General features: G+C 45.9%; 1 protein-coding gene across 1 annotated transcript in view; it reads left to right on the forward strand.

Annotated features, from left to right (window-relative positions):
• The window catches only part of lrp1ba (low density lipoprotein receptor-related protein 1Ba), a 161464-nt gene that overhangs the window by 26310 nt on the left and 116315 nt on the right, over window positions 1-18839 (forward strand). Inside the window, 5 exon segments of the mRNA XM_072670858.1 lie at window positions 3581-3712; window positions 16610-16663; window positions 16666-16728; window positions 18052-18074; window positions 18076-18161. Coding sequence (XP_072526959.1) covers window positions 3581-3712; window positions 16610-16663; window positions 16666-16728; window positions 18052-18074; window positions 18076-18161 — 358 coding nt within the window.

Below are 18839 nucleotides of genomic sequence, written 5' to 3' on the forward strand. Positions count from 1 at the left end.
ACTGCGGCCTTAACGACAGCGCTAATTGCAGCACTGATACAGCCAGCGCTAATGAAATATTTAACCGCCGCCAGCAGACGCTTACGCCTCACTGCACAGACACCTCCTGATATACTGCATGCTCCAAATGATGCTCTTACCGGCCACTTTATTAGAAACACCTACTCTTGCGCTGCTTCATCACTGGCCACTTTATCAGAAACACCTACTCTTGTGCTGCTTCATCACTGGCCACTTTATTAGAAACACCTACTCTTGTGCTGCTTCATCACTGGCCACTTTATTAGAAACACCTACTCTTGTGCTGCTTCATCACTGGCCACTTTATCAGAAACACCTACTCTTGTGCTGCTCCATCACTGGCCACTTTATTAGAAACACCTACTCTTGTGCTGCTTCATCACTGGCCACTTTATTGGAAACACCTACCTATTACCTGCAGTAAGGTGGAGCCACAATGGAGGTGTTTCAGATAAAGTGGCCGGTGTGTGTATGTAGACAGTCAGTGTGAGTTTGTTGGTGGTGGCGTCTCACACAGTTAACTCAGGTCATCAGCCGGACCGCTTTAATCAGAGGTGTTAAGTGGACCGGTCGCGTGACGGAGAACCGGTGGGTGGTGGAGCAGTGTGTTGACGTGTGAAGTGGTGGAGCCGCAGTGGGCCCGAGCGGGCGGCGCTCTGTCCAGCTGGCAGAATGATTACACTTTATTATATTCAAATAAAAGCTGGAAATTTCTCTTAATTAGTCTCTTAATTGTCAGCAGGAGTTCCGTGTCCGTCTGACCACTTTTCCACTCAGGTTATTTTTACAGAGCGGTGTGTATGGGTGTGTGAGCCGGAAAATAATTGGGAGTTGCTAGGCAGCCAGTTTGGAGTTATACTCTGCGATCGTCCAGTTGGTGTGAAGAGCTCTCGGCCATCAAACACCTTCATAACACTCTCTCTCTGCAGAGGGTCTACTGTGTTCCCCTTCCTCATTAATATCCAGTATGAAGTTCTAATAACATTAATATCCAGTATGAAGCTCTAATATCATTAATATCCAGTATGAAGTTCTAATAGCATTAATATCCAGTATGAAGCTCTAATAACATTAATATCCAGTATGAATCTCTAATATCATTAATATCCAGAATGAATCTCTAATATCATTAATATCAAGTATGAAGCTCTAATATCATTAATATCCAGTATGAAGTTCTAATAACATTAATATCCAGTATGAAGCTCTAATAACATTAATATCCAGTATGAAGCTCTAATATCATTAATATCCAGAATGAATCTCTAATATCATTAATATCAAGTATGAAGCTCTAATATCATTGATATCCAGTATGAAGCTCTAATATCATTAATATCCAGTATGAAGCTCTAATAACATTAATATCCAGTATGAAGCTCTAATATCATTAATATCCAGAATGAATCTCTAATATCATTAATATCAAGTATGAAGCTCTAATATCATTAATATCCAGTATGAAGCTCTAATAACATTAATATCCAGTATGTAGTTCTAATAACATTAATATCCAGTATGAATCTCTAATAACATTAATACCCAGTATGAATCTCTAATAACATTAATATCCAGTATGAAGTTCTAATAACATTAATATCCAGTATGAAGCTCTAATATCATTAATATCCAGTATGAAGTTCTAATAGCATTGATATCCAGTATGAAGCTCTAATATCATTAATATCCAGTATGAAGTTCTAATATCATTAATATCCAGTATGAAGCTCTAATAACATTAATATCCAGTATGAAGCTCTAATAACATTAATATCCAGTATGAATTTCTAATATCATTAATATCCAGTATGAAGCTCTAATAACATTAATATCCAGTATGAAGTTCTAATAACATTAATATCCAGTATGAAGTTCTAATATCATTAATATCCAGTATGAAGCTCTAATAACAATAATATCCAGTATGAAGTTCTAATAACATTAATATCCAGTATGAAGCTCTAATATCATTAATATCCAGTATGAAGCTCTAATAACAATAATATCCAGTATGAAGTTCTAATGACATTAATATCCAGTATGAAGCTCTAATAACATTAATATCCAGTATGAATTTCTAATATCATTAATATCCAGTATGAAGCTCTAATAACATTAATATCCAGTATGAAGCTTTAATAACATTAATATCCAGTAAGAAGCTCTAATAACATTAATATCCAGTATGAAGCTCTAATGACATTAATATTCAGTATGAAGTTCTAATAACATTAATATCCAGTATGAAGCTCTAATATCATTAATATCCAGTATGTAGTTCTAATATCATTAATATCCAGTATGTAGTTTAGTTCTGTTCTTACTGAAGTAAGTCACTTTATTAAAATCAGTAGAAAGTGTGAAATTAATGGAGAGCCACCGTCTTCGTGCTTCCGTGGCTCCTGTAATTCCCAGGTACTGGAGAAAGTGCAGTTACAGGTCCGGCGAGAGCGAGAGCGAGAGCGAGAGAGTGAGAGTGAGAGAGAGAGAGAGAGATAGAGAGAGAGAGAGAGAGAGAGAGATAGAGATAGATAGAGAGAGACAGAGGGAGAGAGAGTAGAGATATTTTTAAACTCCTCTCCCATTTGTGGGATTGTGTTTGCTCTTTCACTGGAGAAGAGGAAAGTGGGACGGCACTCCGGAGGGGACGGCCTGCAGGGAGGCCTGAGCGAGGAATACACGGGAGGCCTGAGCGAGGAATACACACTGAACCTCCTCCAGAGACCTCCGGAAAAGAGAGAGAGAGAGAGAGGGAGAGAGAGGGATAGAGACAGAGAGAGAGAGAGTGTGTGTGTTAGAGGGCTGCTGGCTGTGTGTGATCCCTCATTAGAGATCTGAATCAATACTGCGGCTTCTGTACTTGACTCCTCTCCCTGACGGCGCTGCGGAACTGCCACAACCGCCCAGTCCTGAACACTGCCTCACTGTTTACTCACCTGCAGACCGGAGCACAGGTACAGTCACGCTGAGCATCACAGGTACAGTCACGCTGAGCATCACAGGTACAGTCTGTGATACACTGTACTTACAAAAGCATTACTTTACACCCCTCTAGCCCACGCCTGGCATTAGGCAGCATGGTGCCAATAGGGTCATGATGTTGATCTGCTCCAGAGAGTCCTATTCTATTGGCAGTACTTCTTCTCTACAGGGACTAGACAAGCTGTCTGTGTGTGTGCATTTACACATCTGTGTCAGCAATGGGTGCAGCATAAAGTAGCTGAATGCATTCATTAGAAGGGGTGTCCACAAACATTTGGACACCCTCTGTTTAAATTGAAGGGACAGTCCTGAGATAACTGTTACCCATCAGTGACCTCTCTCTCGCTCTCTCTCTCTCTGTCTCTCTCTGTCTCTCTCTCTCTCTCTCTCTGTCTCTCTCTCTCTGTCTCTCTCTCTCTCTCTCTCTCTCTCTCTCTCTCTCTGTCTCTCTCTCTGTCTCTCTCTCTCTCTCTGTCTCTGTCTCTCTCTCTCTGTCTCTCTGTCTCTCTCTCTCTCTCTCTCTCTCTCTCTCTCTCTCTGTCTCTCTCTCTCTCTCTCTCTCTCTCTCTCTCTGCAGGCTCTCAGCAGGTGGTGTGTCCTCTGAACCACATGCAGTGTGTCGGCTCACACAGGTGTGTCCCGTTCTCTAAGGTGTGTGATGGGGTGGCGGACTGTGAGGATGGCTATGACGAAGGAGTTCACTGCAGAGGTGACACACACACACACACATATGTGGACATGTAGATGGATATATGTGGATCTGTACGTGGACGTATAGGTAGATATAGAATATATAGGTAGATATATTGGTGGGTGTATAGATGTATATATAGCTGGATATGTAGGTGAATACATAATATATAGATAGATATATAGATGGATTTATGATTGGATATATATGTGGATGTATAGGTAAATATGTATATGTGGATATGTTGTACATATAGGTGGATGTATATGTTAGTATATAGGTGGATATATGTGTGGATATATGTGTGGATATATATATGTTGGTATATAGGTGGAAATAATGTTGGAGATATGTGAGATATGTGTGGATATTTATGTTGGTATGTAGGTGGATAAATTGGTGGATATATATGTTGGTATATAGGTGGATATATGTGTGGATATGGGTGGATATATGTGTGGATATATATGTTGGTATGTAGGTGGATAAATTGGTGGATATATATGTTGGTATATAGGTGGATATATGTGTGGATATGGGTGGATATATATGTTGGGATATAGGTGGATATTGGGTGGATATGTTTGTGGATATATATGCTGGTATATATGTTGGTATATAGATGGATATATATGTTGGTATATATGTGGATATATATGTTGGTATATAGGTGGATATATCTGTGAATATATATGTTGGGATATAGGTGGATATATGGGTGGATATGTTTGTGGATATATATGCTGGTATATATGTTGGTATATAGGTGGATATATATGTTGGTATATAGGTGGATATATGTGTGAATATATATGTGTTGGGATATAGGTGGTTATATGGGTGGATATGTTTGTGGATATATATGCTGGCATATATGTTGGTATATAGGTGGATATATGGGAGTATATATGTGTGTTTAAGGCAGAGTGTACCTCCACGCTGAGAGAGCTTCAGATGAGAGTGGATCTCACTCACTGCGCTCAGGTTCTTCATGTTCCGAATATTTTAGCGATGTTTCTGCGTTAGCACCCGTCACACCGCTCAGGAACTCGCTAATGAGCTGAAGAATTCAGCAGGTGTGTCTGAGCAGGAGACACTGAAGCCTGAGGAACCGAGACGCTGAAAGAAAACATGTAGAAATTATTCTCCACATCAGACACAGCTATCAGAGTGGGCCACATCAGCTATCACAGCTATCAGACACTATCCCCACTCCACATCAGACACAGCTATCAGACACTATCCCCACTCCACATCAGACACAGCTATCAGACACTATCCCCACTCCACATCAGACACAACTATCAGACACTATCCCCACTCCACATCAGACACAGCTATCAGACACTATCCCCACTCCACATCAGACACAGCTATCAGACACTATCCCCACTCCACATCAGACACAGCTATCAGACACTATCCCCACTCCACATCAGACACAACTATCAGACACTATCCCCACTCCACATCAGACACAGCTATCAGACACTATCCCCACTCCACATCAGACACAGCTATCAGACACTATCCCCACTCCACATCAGACACAGCTATCAGACACTATCCCCACTCCACATCAGACACAGCTATCAGACACTATCCCCACTCCACATCAGACACAACTATCAGACACTATCCCCACTCCACATCAGACACAGCTATCAGACACTATCCCCACTCCACATCAGACACAGCTATCAGACACTATCCCCACTCCACATCAGACACAGCTATCAGACACTATCCCCACTCCACATCAGACACAGCTATCAGACACTATCCCCACTCCACATCAGACACAGCTATCAGACACTATCCCCACTCCACATCAGACACAACTATCAGACACTATCCCCACTCCACATCAGACACAACTATCAGACACTATCCCCACTCCACATCAGACACAGCTATCAGAGTGGGCCACATCAGCTATCACAGCTATCAGACACTATCCCCACTCCACATCAGACACAGCTATCAGACACTATCCCCACTCCACATCAGACACAGCTATCAGACACTATCCCCACTCCACATCAGACACAGCTATCAGACACTATCCCCACTCCACATCAGACACAACTATCAGACACTATCCCCACTCCACATCAGAAACAACTATCAGACACTATCCCCACTCCACATCAGACACAGCTATCAGACACTATCCCCACTCCACATCAGACACAGCTATACTGGCAGTGGTGGAAAATCCTGGTCCAGAAGGTAAAAATCCACCCCAGGATTTTGTTTTCGACTGCCTGGGTGGCTCTACACAACACACACACACACGCACACACAGACACACACACACACACACTTCTATTCTATTTTCTCAATCCTCTGGTGGCCTACTGTGGTCACTGTGAGTGAGGCTCCATCCCTCAGTGGTCCCAGAAGAAGCAAAAACACACACTCCAAAAATCACACACACACACACACACACACACACACACTCACACATTCAGTCACACACTCCGAGATGTTGTGAGCAATAGAGGGTTGTCAGGAAGCTGAAATGTATTTACAGTGACTCCCGCTGTTCAAGGACAAACGCCTCCAATCTCACAGTTCAGCCGTCCACAGCTAACCCTGACACTCAGCTGCCGGTCACTCTCAGTCCGCCGCTGCCTCGGACCTCAGCCCTCCTGAGCTGCAGCGTCTGAATGGAGATCTGAGCTGGACGTCCTTCCTGTTTCTAGGTGGTTGCTATGGGGTCGCTAAGCATTGGTTGTTGATTGGTTGCTATGGTATTGCAGATAGTTGCTATACTGTTATCAGGTGGCTGCTATGGTATCTCAGGGGGTATTCTAAGGGTGGCTGTGCTGTTGTTATAGCGCTGCTATATGGTTGCTATGGGGATGCTATGTGGATGCTATGCTATGCTCTTGTTAAGTGGTTTCTAAGCTACTCCAATAAGTGGTTGCAATGCATATGCTAGGCCGCTGCTAAGCTGTTCAGAGTGGTTGTTCGGGGTTGCTATGGGGTTGCCATGCAGTTGCTAGGCTGTTCCAATCAGTTGGTTGCAAAGGGTGTGCTAGGCGGTTCCCAAGCTGTATGAAGTGGTTGCTATGGTGTTGTGCTAGTCATGCAGCTGGAGCATAGACAGCCCAGTCAAGTCTCAGACACAACAAAGCAGTGCAGCCAATCAGAACAGACCTCATTTGCATATATCAGTCCTAGAGGCACAGGGTCTACAGGCTCTCATTAGGGCTCAATGGGGTTCTTTAAAACAGTGGGACACATTTGTGGGCGGAGCCTGCAGACGTCAGTTGTTGCTTAATAGAGGACAGTGGGGCGTTTGGCCCAGCATCAGCGTGTGTGAGTGTGTGTGTGTGTGTGTGATCTTTCTCTTTGATCTATGGCAGAGGGGAGTGAATCAGGCCTGCAGTAGCAGCCTGTTATTATCATATTAATATTAATGAGATGAGGCGCTACACTGGCTACATTCACCTCCACTCACCCGGCGAAGGTATATTTAGACCCATCTGCCGCCTCTCGCGCCCTCCCTCTCTCTCCGCTGTCTGGGGTTAATCAGATTGATCAGATCAGTCTGAGTGCTCTCTGACACGGCGGGGTTTCTCTGGGTTGCGGGGGGAGAATGTGTTGATGTGATATCTCCTTATGTCTCCATAGTTACGAGCCTCCCTGTTGCCGTCCAGAGTTAACTGATAGCATTAGAGAGCAGAGCATCGGTGGAGCTCCATAAACACTCCTGCTTAAACATCCGACGCACCAGCGGCGGCTGACAACCGCCTAATAGCAAGCATCCTAGTAACCACCAGGAAACACCTTAGCACCGCTCTTATCGACAGCTTGGGGCACCCAGGCAACCACTAAGAAACACCTTAGAAACACCATAGTATCCCACTGATCAACACCTTGACAGCTACATCGGGGCACCTTAGTAACCACCTGAAATATAGTAGCAACCACCAAACCCTACTTACCAACATCTTAGCAACCACCTGAAATGCCTTAGCAGCCACCTGAAATAGAATGGCAACCACCCTAGCAGGAAACACCTTAGCAACCACCAGGGCCACCATAGCAACCACAGAGCAAAAACAGTCTTACTTATACGTACTGCAGTGTATTCGCTATAGCGGACTGATAAACAGGGTGGTAAACGTTACCCATGCGCTAACTCTGCAGTTCCGCCTTAAATTTAAGGTGGAACGGAACATGGCTGGAGCTGGAGTGGCGTGGGAGCTGGTGTTGGGCTCACTGCATCTCCCCATCACTGACTAAACACCAGGAAGCAGAGAGGAGTGATTTCCCCGAGAGATCATAAACAGCCCTCCAACTCTTAGCATCGCGCCGCAGAGCACTGAAGACTCCATCTTTAGACCTGAGGAAGGGCTGTGTCGTTTAGGCTGCGGTGTGTGTGTGTGTGTGTGAAGGGGGGGGTATTTTAGCTACCCCGCTGCTCTGGGTGGGGAAATTTCAGCGCTGTTCACTTTATTGGAAACACCCACTCCTGTGCTTCATCACTGGCCACTTTATTGGAAACACCCGCTCTTGTGCTTTATCACTGGCCACTTTATTGGAAACACCCGCTCTTGTGCTTTATCACTGGCCACTTTATTGGAAACACCTGCTCTTGATCACACATTACCATGTCATTTTTTACTGTCAGTGAAGCACTCAGGCTCCTCCTGCTCTTATATGTGCTCTGCTGTGTGTGAGGTGTGTGAGTGTGTGTGTGTGTGAGTGTGTGTGTGAGTGTGTGTGAGTGTGTGTGTGAGTGTGTGTGTGAGTGTGTGTGAGTGTGTGTGTGAGTGTGTGTGTGTGTGTGAGTGTGTGTGTGTGTGTGTGTGTGTGTGAGTGTGTGTGTGTGAGTGTGAGTGTGTGTGTGTGAGTGAGTGTGTGTGTGAGTGTGTGTGAGTGTGTGTGTGAGTGTGTGTGTGTGTGTGAGTGTGTGTGAGTGTGTGTGTGAGTGTGTGTGTGTGTGAGTGTGTGTGTGTGTGTGTGAGTGTGTGTGTGTGTGTGTGTGTGTGTGTGAGTGTGTGTGTGAGTGTGTGTGTGAGTGTGAGTGTGTGTGTGTGAGTGTGTGTGTGTGAGTGTGTGTGTGTGAGTGTGTGTGTGAGTGTGTGTGTGTGAGTGTGTGTGTGTGAGTGTGTGTGTGAGTGTGTGTGTGTGAGTGTGTGTGTGAGGTGTAAATTATGAAGTGTTGATTGGAGGGTGAAGGCAGCAGGCGTGTTTCACAGCTCTGCCTGGTTCTCCCGGCGCTCCGGCAGGTCTGCTGTTTATTTATTCATGTATTGGTTTGTTTGCTGGTTAATGTTTATCTCTGTTGTGAGTGTGAACGTCTGAGACGGCTGCTCTCGCCGGGCTGGGTCTCAGTCTTCTACCCAACACTGGTCTTAATCATCTACCCAACACTGGTCTTAATCATCTACCCAACACTGGTCTCAGTCATCTTCCCAACACTGGTCTCAGTCATCTACCCAACACTGATCTCAATCATCTTCCCAACACTGGTCTCAGTCATCTACCCAACACTGATCTCAATCATCTTCCCAACACTGGTCTCAGTCGTCTACCCAACACTGGTCTCAATCATCTACCCAACACTGGTCTCAGTCATCTACCCAACACTGGTCTCAGTCATCTACCCAACACTGGTCTCAGTCGTCTACCCAACACTGGTCTCAATCATCTACCCAACACTGGTCTCAATCATCTACCCAACACTGGTCTTAATCATCTACCCAACACTGGTCTTAATCATCTACCCAACACTGGTCTCAATCATCTACCCTATACCGGTCTCAATCATCTACCCAACACTAGTCTCAATCATCTACCCAACACTGGTCTCAGTCATCTACCGAACACTGGTCTCAATCATCTTCCCAACACTGGTCTCAGTCGTCTACCCAACACTGGTCAATCATCTACCCAACACTGGTCTCAATCATCAACCCAACACTGGTCAATCGTCTACCCAACACTGGTCTCAATCGTCTACCCAACACCGGTCTTATTTGTCTACCCAACACTGGTCTCTGTCATCTACCCAACACTGGTCAATCGTCTACCCAACACTGGTCTCAATCATCAACCCAACACTGGTCTCAATCATCTTCCCAACACTGGTCAATTGTCTACCCAACACTGGTCTCAGTCATCTACCGAACACTGGTCTCAATCATCTTCCCAACACTGGTCTCAGTCGTCTACCCAACACTGGTCTCAGTCGTCTACCCAACACTGGTCTCAATCATCTACCCAACACTGGTCTCAATCATCAACCCAACACTGGTCTTAGTTGTCTACCCAACACTGTCTTTTAATATGTCCGTCATTCCGTCCATCACCAAATGCCTGGATCTGGCCTGATCCGGATCCGCTGTTTCGGAATGCCGTATTATCCAAGAAATATCAAAGGTTCTCTCTTAATATCCGTGTTTGATTGATGTTTGTCTGGAGCCCCGCTGATCGGCCTCTCCTCTATTTAGAAACTCCTGTCTGCTCCGTGGGACTCGACTGTAGAATCGTCCATGTCCTCCAGTGGCCTGCTGGGCACACACACCACCTTAATGATGGAGTCTGGAGACAGCCCTGCAGAGTGTGTGTGTGTGTGTGTGTGTGTGTGTGTGTGTGTGTGAGCATGACAGATGTGTAAAAAGCCCAGAGTCCAAAAACAGGGGTTCCATTTCTGTCACAGGAGGAGATCCTCTCCAAGGATGTGTTGATGCTCCCGCTCTGCTTCACACAGCTCCTGGGTTCTTGTTCCAGTGGAGGTTCTCGAGGGGAACCAGGGCTGTGCTGAAGGTGTCACTTTGCACAGCTTGCGCTTGCTGAGCTATGGAATGATGATGATAATGATGATGATGATGATGATGGTGATGATGATGGTGATGATGATGATGATGAAGGTAAAATAGTGAATAGAGAATCTGAACTAATGCAGTTTTCTTTAGGGACTACTTTCTGTAGCCGCACTACACCCTGCAGCATGTATCCCTCCACCATTTTAATGATCTGGTTCTAAAAGCAGGTTCTAGAGCCGAACTCTTCTCAGAACTCTGGTAGAACCGTGTCTCAGGCATCAGGCAGCGTCTTCATCACCATTAGGTGAAGAACTTTCTGTGAGGAGCTTTTATTAGAGCTTCAGACGTTTGACTGGGGGAGCTTATCTAGAACCAGGTGGTCCACACCACCAAACCCCCCAAACCCTTTTGGTTCTTAAGTCTTTCATTATTTGGTGGAAGTGTCCTTTACACTTGGACCTGGACCAATACTACCCTGAACAGTTTGAGGTATTGCCTGATATATAGAAACGTAAGTGTGTGTGTGTGTGTGTGTGTGTGTGTGTGTGTGTGGGTCAGCAGGGTTCCTCCCCACAGATTGCTGAGATAAATCTCCTGCATGACTCAGTTGGATCTGGGCTCTAATGGCCTCCCGCAGGCCGGAGGTGATTATGAGCTGTGTATGAGCAGTAAAGCTGCATTGTGTGAGTGTGTGTGTGTGAGTGTGTGTGTGTGTGTGAGTGTGTGTGTGAGTGTGTCCATATGCTGGATGTCACTGTTCCTGCACCCCGTGTTCTAACAGATACTGCGCTGTGCATGAGGGTAAATGATGGACCTGACCCAGTTCTGCTGCTCTCATCGCTCTAACAGCTCCACAAAGGCAGAGCAGGACTGAGGCCGGTGGGCCGGCCTGTCGCTGGGGGCGGGTCTCTGCACATTTACAGTCTGCAGCAGCGCTGGAGTTCCACTCCTACTGTCCAACAGAGTCCCTGATAACCAACACACTGCTTTACCTTCACCTGTGTGGCTCTTCCTCTGAGCGGCGTAGGTCAACAGGTTTCACTGTGCATAGAACAATAACAGGAGAAGAACTGGAAAGAAGAGGAGGACAGGGGACAAAAGAATCAGAGACAGAAGGACCAGGGACTGGAAACCCAGGGGCAGAGAGATGACAAAAGAGGGATGAACCAGGAACATGACTGGGGACAAAAACTGGGACAGGAAGACTAGGGACAAAGAATCAACAAGAGACTTAAGAACCAGAACAGGAGACCATGGAACAGAATAACCAGGGACAGAGGAATCAGAGACAGGGGGACAAGAGACAGAGAGATGACAAAAGAGGGAGGAACCAGGAACAGAGGGACTTGGGACCAAAACAGGGACAGGAGAACCAGAGACAGGAAGACAAGTGGCAGAAAACTAAAAAGTGACTGAAGAACTGGGACAAAGAGGGCAGGGAACGTAATAATCAGTGACAGAGGAATCAGGGACAGAAGAACTGGGGACAGGAGAATCAGGGACAGAAGAATGATCAAGAGATAGAATCCCTGGGGACAGAAGAATGACCCGGGACAGCAGGAGAACCTAGGGGAGGGACAAGAGAGTCGTAGAAACTGTCCTTTTTCACTCTTAGTTCCTGAGTGTCGCTTCCTGTTCCTCACATGTCCCCTCTCTGACTATGAGGACGCTCTCTCCCAAGCCAGAGAGTTCTCCTGGAAGGAGGTGCAGAAGTTCTGCTCGACGGATCGGCCTGTTCTCAGCGCTATTGTGCCGCTCGGCCAGTTGAATGGCGCTGTGTCACGTATTGTGTGGATGTTAATTGCTGCTGTCAGCTGAGTTTCAGAAGACGACTGAAAACAATTGAAAGTCAGGCGCCGTTCGGATGTTCGGATGCTGCTCTGAAGGGTGACATGTTTCGGAGATTGTTGAGGACTGTTCCGTCTTCTCCAGCGCTCTCAGACATGTCAGGATGGCTTTGTGATGGCACTAATAATCATGTCAAGAGCTGGTGATGAGTTGAGGGCTGAACTCGGAGAAGCTACACACCACAGAGCTACTGATACTGTCAGAGCGTTCAATATACAGCAGACCCCCACATACCATTACTATAGCTGCTGTAGGCGTGACTAATGTTCTGTAGACTGAATGGGTGGGGCTAAACTGCTGTAGACTGAGTGGGTGGAGTAAACTACCGAGGCTGAATGGACGGGCCTAAACATCTATAGCCTGAATGGGTGGGGCTAAACTACTGTAGGCTGAATAAACGGGCCTAAACATCTATAGCCTAAATGGCTAAACTGCTATAGTCCATACGGACTGTTTACGCTCGTACTCTATAAATGAGTAAATGGGGTTATATAGGCTCTATAAATGAACAAATGGGGTTATATAGGCTCTATAAATGAGTAAATGGGGTTATATAGGCTATATAAATGAATAAATGGGGTTATAGAGGCTCTATAAATGAGTAAATGGGGTTATATAGGCTATATAAATGAGTAAATGGGGTTATATAGGCTCTATAAATGAGTAAATGGGGTTATATAGGCTATATAAATTAGTAAATGGGGTTATAGAGGCTATATAAATTAGTAAATGGGGTTATATAGGCTATATAAATTAGTAAATGGGGTTATAGAGGCTCTATAAATGAATAAATGGGGTTATATAGGCTATATAAATGAGTAAATGGGGTTATATAGGCTATATAAATGAGTAAATGGGGTTATAGAGACTCTATAAATGAGTAAATGGGGTTATATAGGCTATATAAATGAGTAAATGGGGTTATATAGGCTCTATAAATGAGTAAATGGGGTTATGTAGGCTATATAATGAGTAAATGGGGTTATATAGGCTATATAAATGAGTAAATGGGGTTATAGAGGCTCTATAAATGAGTAAATGGGGTTATATAGGCTCTATAAATGAGTAAATGGGGTTATATAGGCTATATAAATGAATAAATGGGGTTATATAGGCTATATAAATGAATAAATGGGGTTATAGAGGCTATATAAATGAGTAAATGGGGTTATATAGGCTATATAAATGAGTAAATGGGGTTATAGAGGCTCTATAAATGAATAAATGGGGTTATATAGGCTATATAAATGAGTAAATGGGGTTATATAGGCTCTATAAATGAGTAAATGGGGTTATATAGGCTATATAAATGAGTAAATGGGGTTATATAGGCTATATAAATGAGTAAATGGGGTTATAGAGGCTCTATAAATGAGTAAATGGGGTTATATAGGCTATATAAATTAGTAAATGGGGTTATATAGGCTCTATAAATGAGTAAATGGGGTTATGTAGGCTATATAAATGAGTAAATGGGGTTATATAGGCTATATAAATGAGTAAATGGGGTTATATAGGCTCTATAAATGAGTAAATGGGGTTATATAAGGCTCTATAAATGAGTAAATGGGGTTATATAGGCTATATAAATGAGTAAATGGGGTTATATAGGCTATATAAATTAGTAAATGGGGTTATAGAGGCTCTATAAATTAGTAAATGGGGTTATATAGGCTATATAAATGAGTAAATGGGGTTATAGAGGCTCTATAAATGAATAAATGGGGTTATATAGGCTATATAAATGAGTAAAATGGGGTTATAGAGGCTATATAAAGGAGTAAATGGGGTTATATAGGCTATATAAATGAGTAAATGGGGTTATATAGGCTATATAAATGAGTAAATGGGGTTATAGAGGCTCTATAAATGAGTAAATGGGGTTATATAGGCTATATAAATTAGTAAATGGGGTTATATAGGCTCTATAAATGAGTAAATGGGGTTATGTAGGCTATATAAATGAGTAAATGGGGTTATATAGGCTATATAAATGAGTAAATGGGGTTATATAGGCTATATAAATGAATAAATGGGGTTATATAGGCTCTATAAATGAGTAAATGGGGTTATGTAGGCTATATAAATGAGTAAAGGGGTTATGTAGGCTATATAAATGAGTAAATGGGGTTATAGAGGCTCTGTACACTCGACTCGGCTCCAGCGCTCGGGTCTGATCGTGAATGGCGTGATCCATTTTTAAACATGTGCTTAAATGGGAGCGTTTTCGCTCAAACAGCTTAAGGCCCGCTCTCTGAGCTGACTGCGAGCTGGGTGTGAATACAGCCTGCATATTAAACACACTCGCAACACCCCCCCCCCCCACACACACACACACACACACACACACTCTCTGTGTGTATCGCTCTCCGCCCGTGTGTGTGATGTAGCCCTGTGATGTACCCCCTTAAAAACTGCGGTTGTGAGATGGGCTGAGACGGGCGTCCTCCACCACCCTGAAAGCGACAGCTCGAGAGTATGCAGACTGGCCAATGGGACGAGACGCTCCGGAGGAGCTGTGACCACATGACCCGGTGGGGTGTGGTAGAGGGCCCACATTTCTCAGGACAGTAACGGCCTGCGTGAGCAAGCGTCCCGACCCGACCTGACCCGACCCAGCCCAACTGGTGCTGGTCAGGTTGATACGCGAGACAGAGAGAGAGGAGAGAGAGGAGAGAGAGAGAGAGAGACAGAGAGAGAGAGAGAGACACAGAGAGAGAGAGAGACAGAGAGAGAGAGAGAGAGAGAGAGAGAGACCGAGAGTAGAGAGAAACAGAGAGTAGAGAGAGAGAGACAGAGAAGAGACAGAGAGAGAGAGAGAGAGAGAGAGAGACAGAGAGAGACAGAGAGAGAAGAGAAGAAAGAGAGAGAGAGAGAGAGAGAGACAGAGAGAGAGAGAAAGAGAGAGAGAGAGACAGAGAGAGAGAGAGAGAGACAGAGAGAGAGAGAGAGACAAAGAGAGAGACAGAGAGAGAGAGAGAGAGACAGAGAGAGAGAGAGACAGACAGTCCCACAGGCCAGTTGCCTGTAGATCTGCCTTCTCCACCCCGTCACACAGCATCGCCGTGGCGACGGCGCTGGCAAGGTGAGGTATAAAGGAGAAACGGCTCTGAATTGTTTATTGATATTAAACTCCGTGTGATTGGCCATCGCTGCCGCTGCGCCGCCCCGGAGCCGCCATAAATCAGGCCGAGCGCAGGGATCGATGGGGTACACCGGGATACTCCACAGATTAGCATTACGGAGCGCTAAGTGCCGCTGAGGTGGACGGATCTCGCGGGCGGGCTCTAATCTGAGCTTTATGGCTTCCTATTGACAGCAACCTTGAGCCGAGCGGACCCCGAGGAATGCATCAAAGGAAGCAGGCTTTAATGCCACTTACCCCCAAAAGTGCTGAGTCACGCTCCCTTAACGAGGCCACACGCTCCGCCTCCGCCTCCGCCTCCATGAAACAATGGCTTTTTATGCTCCTGGTGAACTGCCACTGCTCCTCTCTATGGAGGCGGCGCGGAGAGGACACAGGGCCGGCCCGGGTCCATAACGACACAGCTGGACTGGAGGCGTATCGGTCCAGTATCAGGCGTGCGTATCGTTACGCAACCACATCCATGTTTTAGAATAGTTTAGCTCCGCCCATTCAGCCTACCACACTTTAGCTCCACCCATTCAGCCTACAGTACTTTAGCTCCGCCCATTCAGCCTACCACACTTTAGCTCCACCCCATTCAGCCTACAGTACTTTAGCTCCGTCCATTCAGCCTACCACACTTTAGCCCCACCCATTCAGCCTACAGTACTTTAGCACCGCCCATTCAACCTACAACACTTTAGCCACACCCTTTCAACCTACAGCACTTTAGCTCCACCCATTCAGCCCTACAGTACTTTAGCCACGCCCATTCAGCCTACAGCAGTTTAGCCCCATCCATTCAGCCTACGGCAGTTTAGCCCCCACCCATTCAGCCTACAGCACTTTGACCACACCCATTCCGGCTACACCCTATTGCTGAGCCCAGTAAAGTTCAGTAATATCACCTCTCTCTCTCTCTCTCTCTGTCTCTCTCTCTGTCTCTCTCTCTCTCTCTGTCTCTCTCTGTCTCTCTCTCTCTCTCTCTCTCCTCTCTCTCTCTCGTCTCTCTCTTCTCTCTCTGTCTGTCTCTCTCTCTCTCTCTCACTGTCTCTCTCTCTCTGTCTCTCTCTCTCTGTCTCTCTCTCTCTCTCTCTCTGTCTCTCTCTCTCTCTCTGTCTCTCTCTGTCTCTCTCTCTCTCTCTCTCTCTGTAGAGCTTGTGCGGAGCTGCAGTGAGCGGCGGTGCGAGTTGGGGTGTGTGGCGTTGCGGACGGGGCGGAGTGTTACTGTGGAAACGGCCTGGAGCTGCAGGAGGACGGGAGAACGTGCAGAGGTACGCCCCCTCACCTCGCCCAAACTAAAGGGCCCGCTTCACTAAAATCCAGCTTCCCTCAACAGGATGTGATGTCATGTATAAACAGGGCCGGCGCCCGATGCCACAGCAACCGCCTAGCCCCGCCCCTTTCACACTCAATCGTACTGAAGCACTGTTTCAGCCTGAGCTTGCCCTTTCAATGAGGCGCAACGCAATGCGGCCCAGCCAATCAGAACAGAGCTGATTTACCGACAATGTGTCCAAATGTTTGTGGACATCCCTTCTGATGAGTGCATTCAGTTTTTTGAAGCTGCACCCATTGCATTGAAGAAGTACTGCCAATAGAATAGGACCCTCTGCAGGAGCACCATGCTGCTATGAAGCCAGTGTATGATGGTGGAGGAGCTCATCCAGTACTTTTGGATGGGATGAGGTGGGGGTGGTGATAATTGATCTGATATTATTATTATTATTATTATTATTATGATTGTCTCTTTTCTTTGCCTCGTTAATGATTGAGTTACTCCGTAAATAAACACACACACACTCGGCAGCTCCGGCTCTAATGGGAATTCTTTCCACGGCGGAGGCTCTGCCTGTAGGTGGGCTTACGTGTCGTTGTTTATTCCCTGTTTTCTATATTTCGAAGGTAAAGCCTGCCCACACTCTCGTGTACCCATCGCTCACCTTCTCCCAATTACAGCACATTTACATATTCATAAGTAGTGTGTATGTGCAGAGGTGCTGTGCAGCGCTCGCTGAGCTCCAGCTTTATGTATTTAGGTCATGTCGGAGCGCTAAAGGAGCGCTTCAGCTTTTCCCACACGAACCTCCACCTGATCATACCTCCACCCGATCATACCTCCACCTGATCATACCTCCACCTGATCGCTCTAAACTGTACTGTAGAACAGCCCTTAAACGCTGTCACCATAAACAGCTCATTTACATACATCTACAGATCAGCTTAGCCCCTCCCATTCAGCCTACAGCAGTTTAGCCCTCCCATTCAGCCTTCAGCACTTTAGCCACACCCATTCAGCCTACAGCAGTTTAGCCCCTCCCATTCAGCCTACAGCACTTTAGCCACCCATTCAGCCTTCAGCACTTTAGCCCTCCCATTCAGCCTACAGCACTTTGGCCACACCCATTCAGCCTACAGCACTTTAAGCCCCTCCCATTCAGCCTTCAGCACTTTAGCCCCTCCCATTCAGCCTTCAGCACTTTAGCCCCACCCATTCAGCCTACAGCACTTTAGCCCCACCCCTTCAGCCTACAGCACTTTAGCCCCACCCATTCAGCAGTGTTTCAGCCCAGCTTCTTTTTTTGTATTCCCTGCAGATCATGATGAATGTGGGGATTATGGGGACGTGTAGTCAAATCTGCATGAACACGCTGGGCTCGTACCGATGCAGCTGCGCAGACGGGTTCAGCCTCCAGGCCAACAGAAGGTCCTGCAAAGCCAAAACCGGTGAGACCCTTCATCATCTGCTCCCCCCCTCAGCAGAGCAGCAGTGAGACCCTCAGCACACACAGCCAATCACTTACCTGCACCAGCTCAGAGTCAGCACAGGGGGAGGCGTTTCTGATAAAGTGGCCAGTGATGAAGCAGCACAAGAGGTAGGGGTTTCCAATAAAGTGGCCAGTGATGAAGCAGCACAAGAGTAGGTGTTTCTAATAAAGTGGCCAGTGATGAAGCAGCACAAGAGTAGGTGTTTCTAATAAAGTGGCCAGTGATGAAGCAGCACAAGAGTAGGTGTTTCTAATAAAGTGGCCAGTGATGAAGCAGCACAAGAGTAGGTGTTTCTGATAAAGTGGCCAGTGATGAAGCAGCACAGGAGTAGGTGTTTCTAATAAGTGGCCAGTGATGAAGCAGCACAGAGTAGGTGTTTCTAATAAAGTGGCCAGTGATAAAGCAGCACAGGAGTAGGGTGTTTTCTAATAAAGTGGCCAGTGATGAAGCAGCACAAGAGTAGGTGTTTCTAATAAAGTGGCCAGTGATGAAGAAAAGAGGAGAACGTGGAGAGTTGAGGAGAGGTCTGCTATTGCTGATTGGTCTGGATGTCGGGCGGAGGTGAAGCATGTGTTTGGAGCCCAGAGGTGATCTCTCCGTTGTCGGACCACAGTGA

Source organism: Salminus brasiliensis, chromosome 25, assembly GCF_030463535.1.
Source record: "Salminus brasiliensis chromosome 25, fSalBra1.hap2, whole genome shotgun sequence".
Taxonomy (NCBI): domain Eukaryota; kingdom Metazoa; phylum Chordata; class Actinopteri; order Characiformes; family Bryconidae; genus Salminus; species Salminus brasiliensis.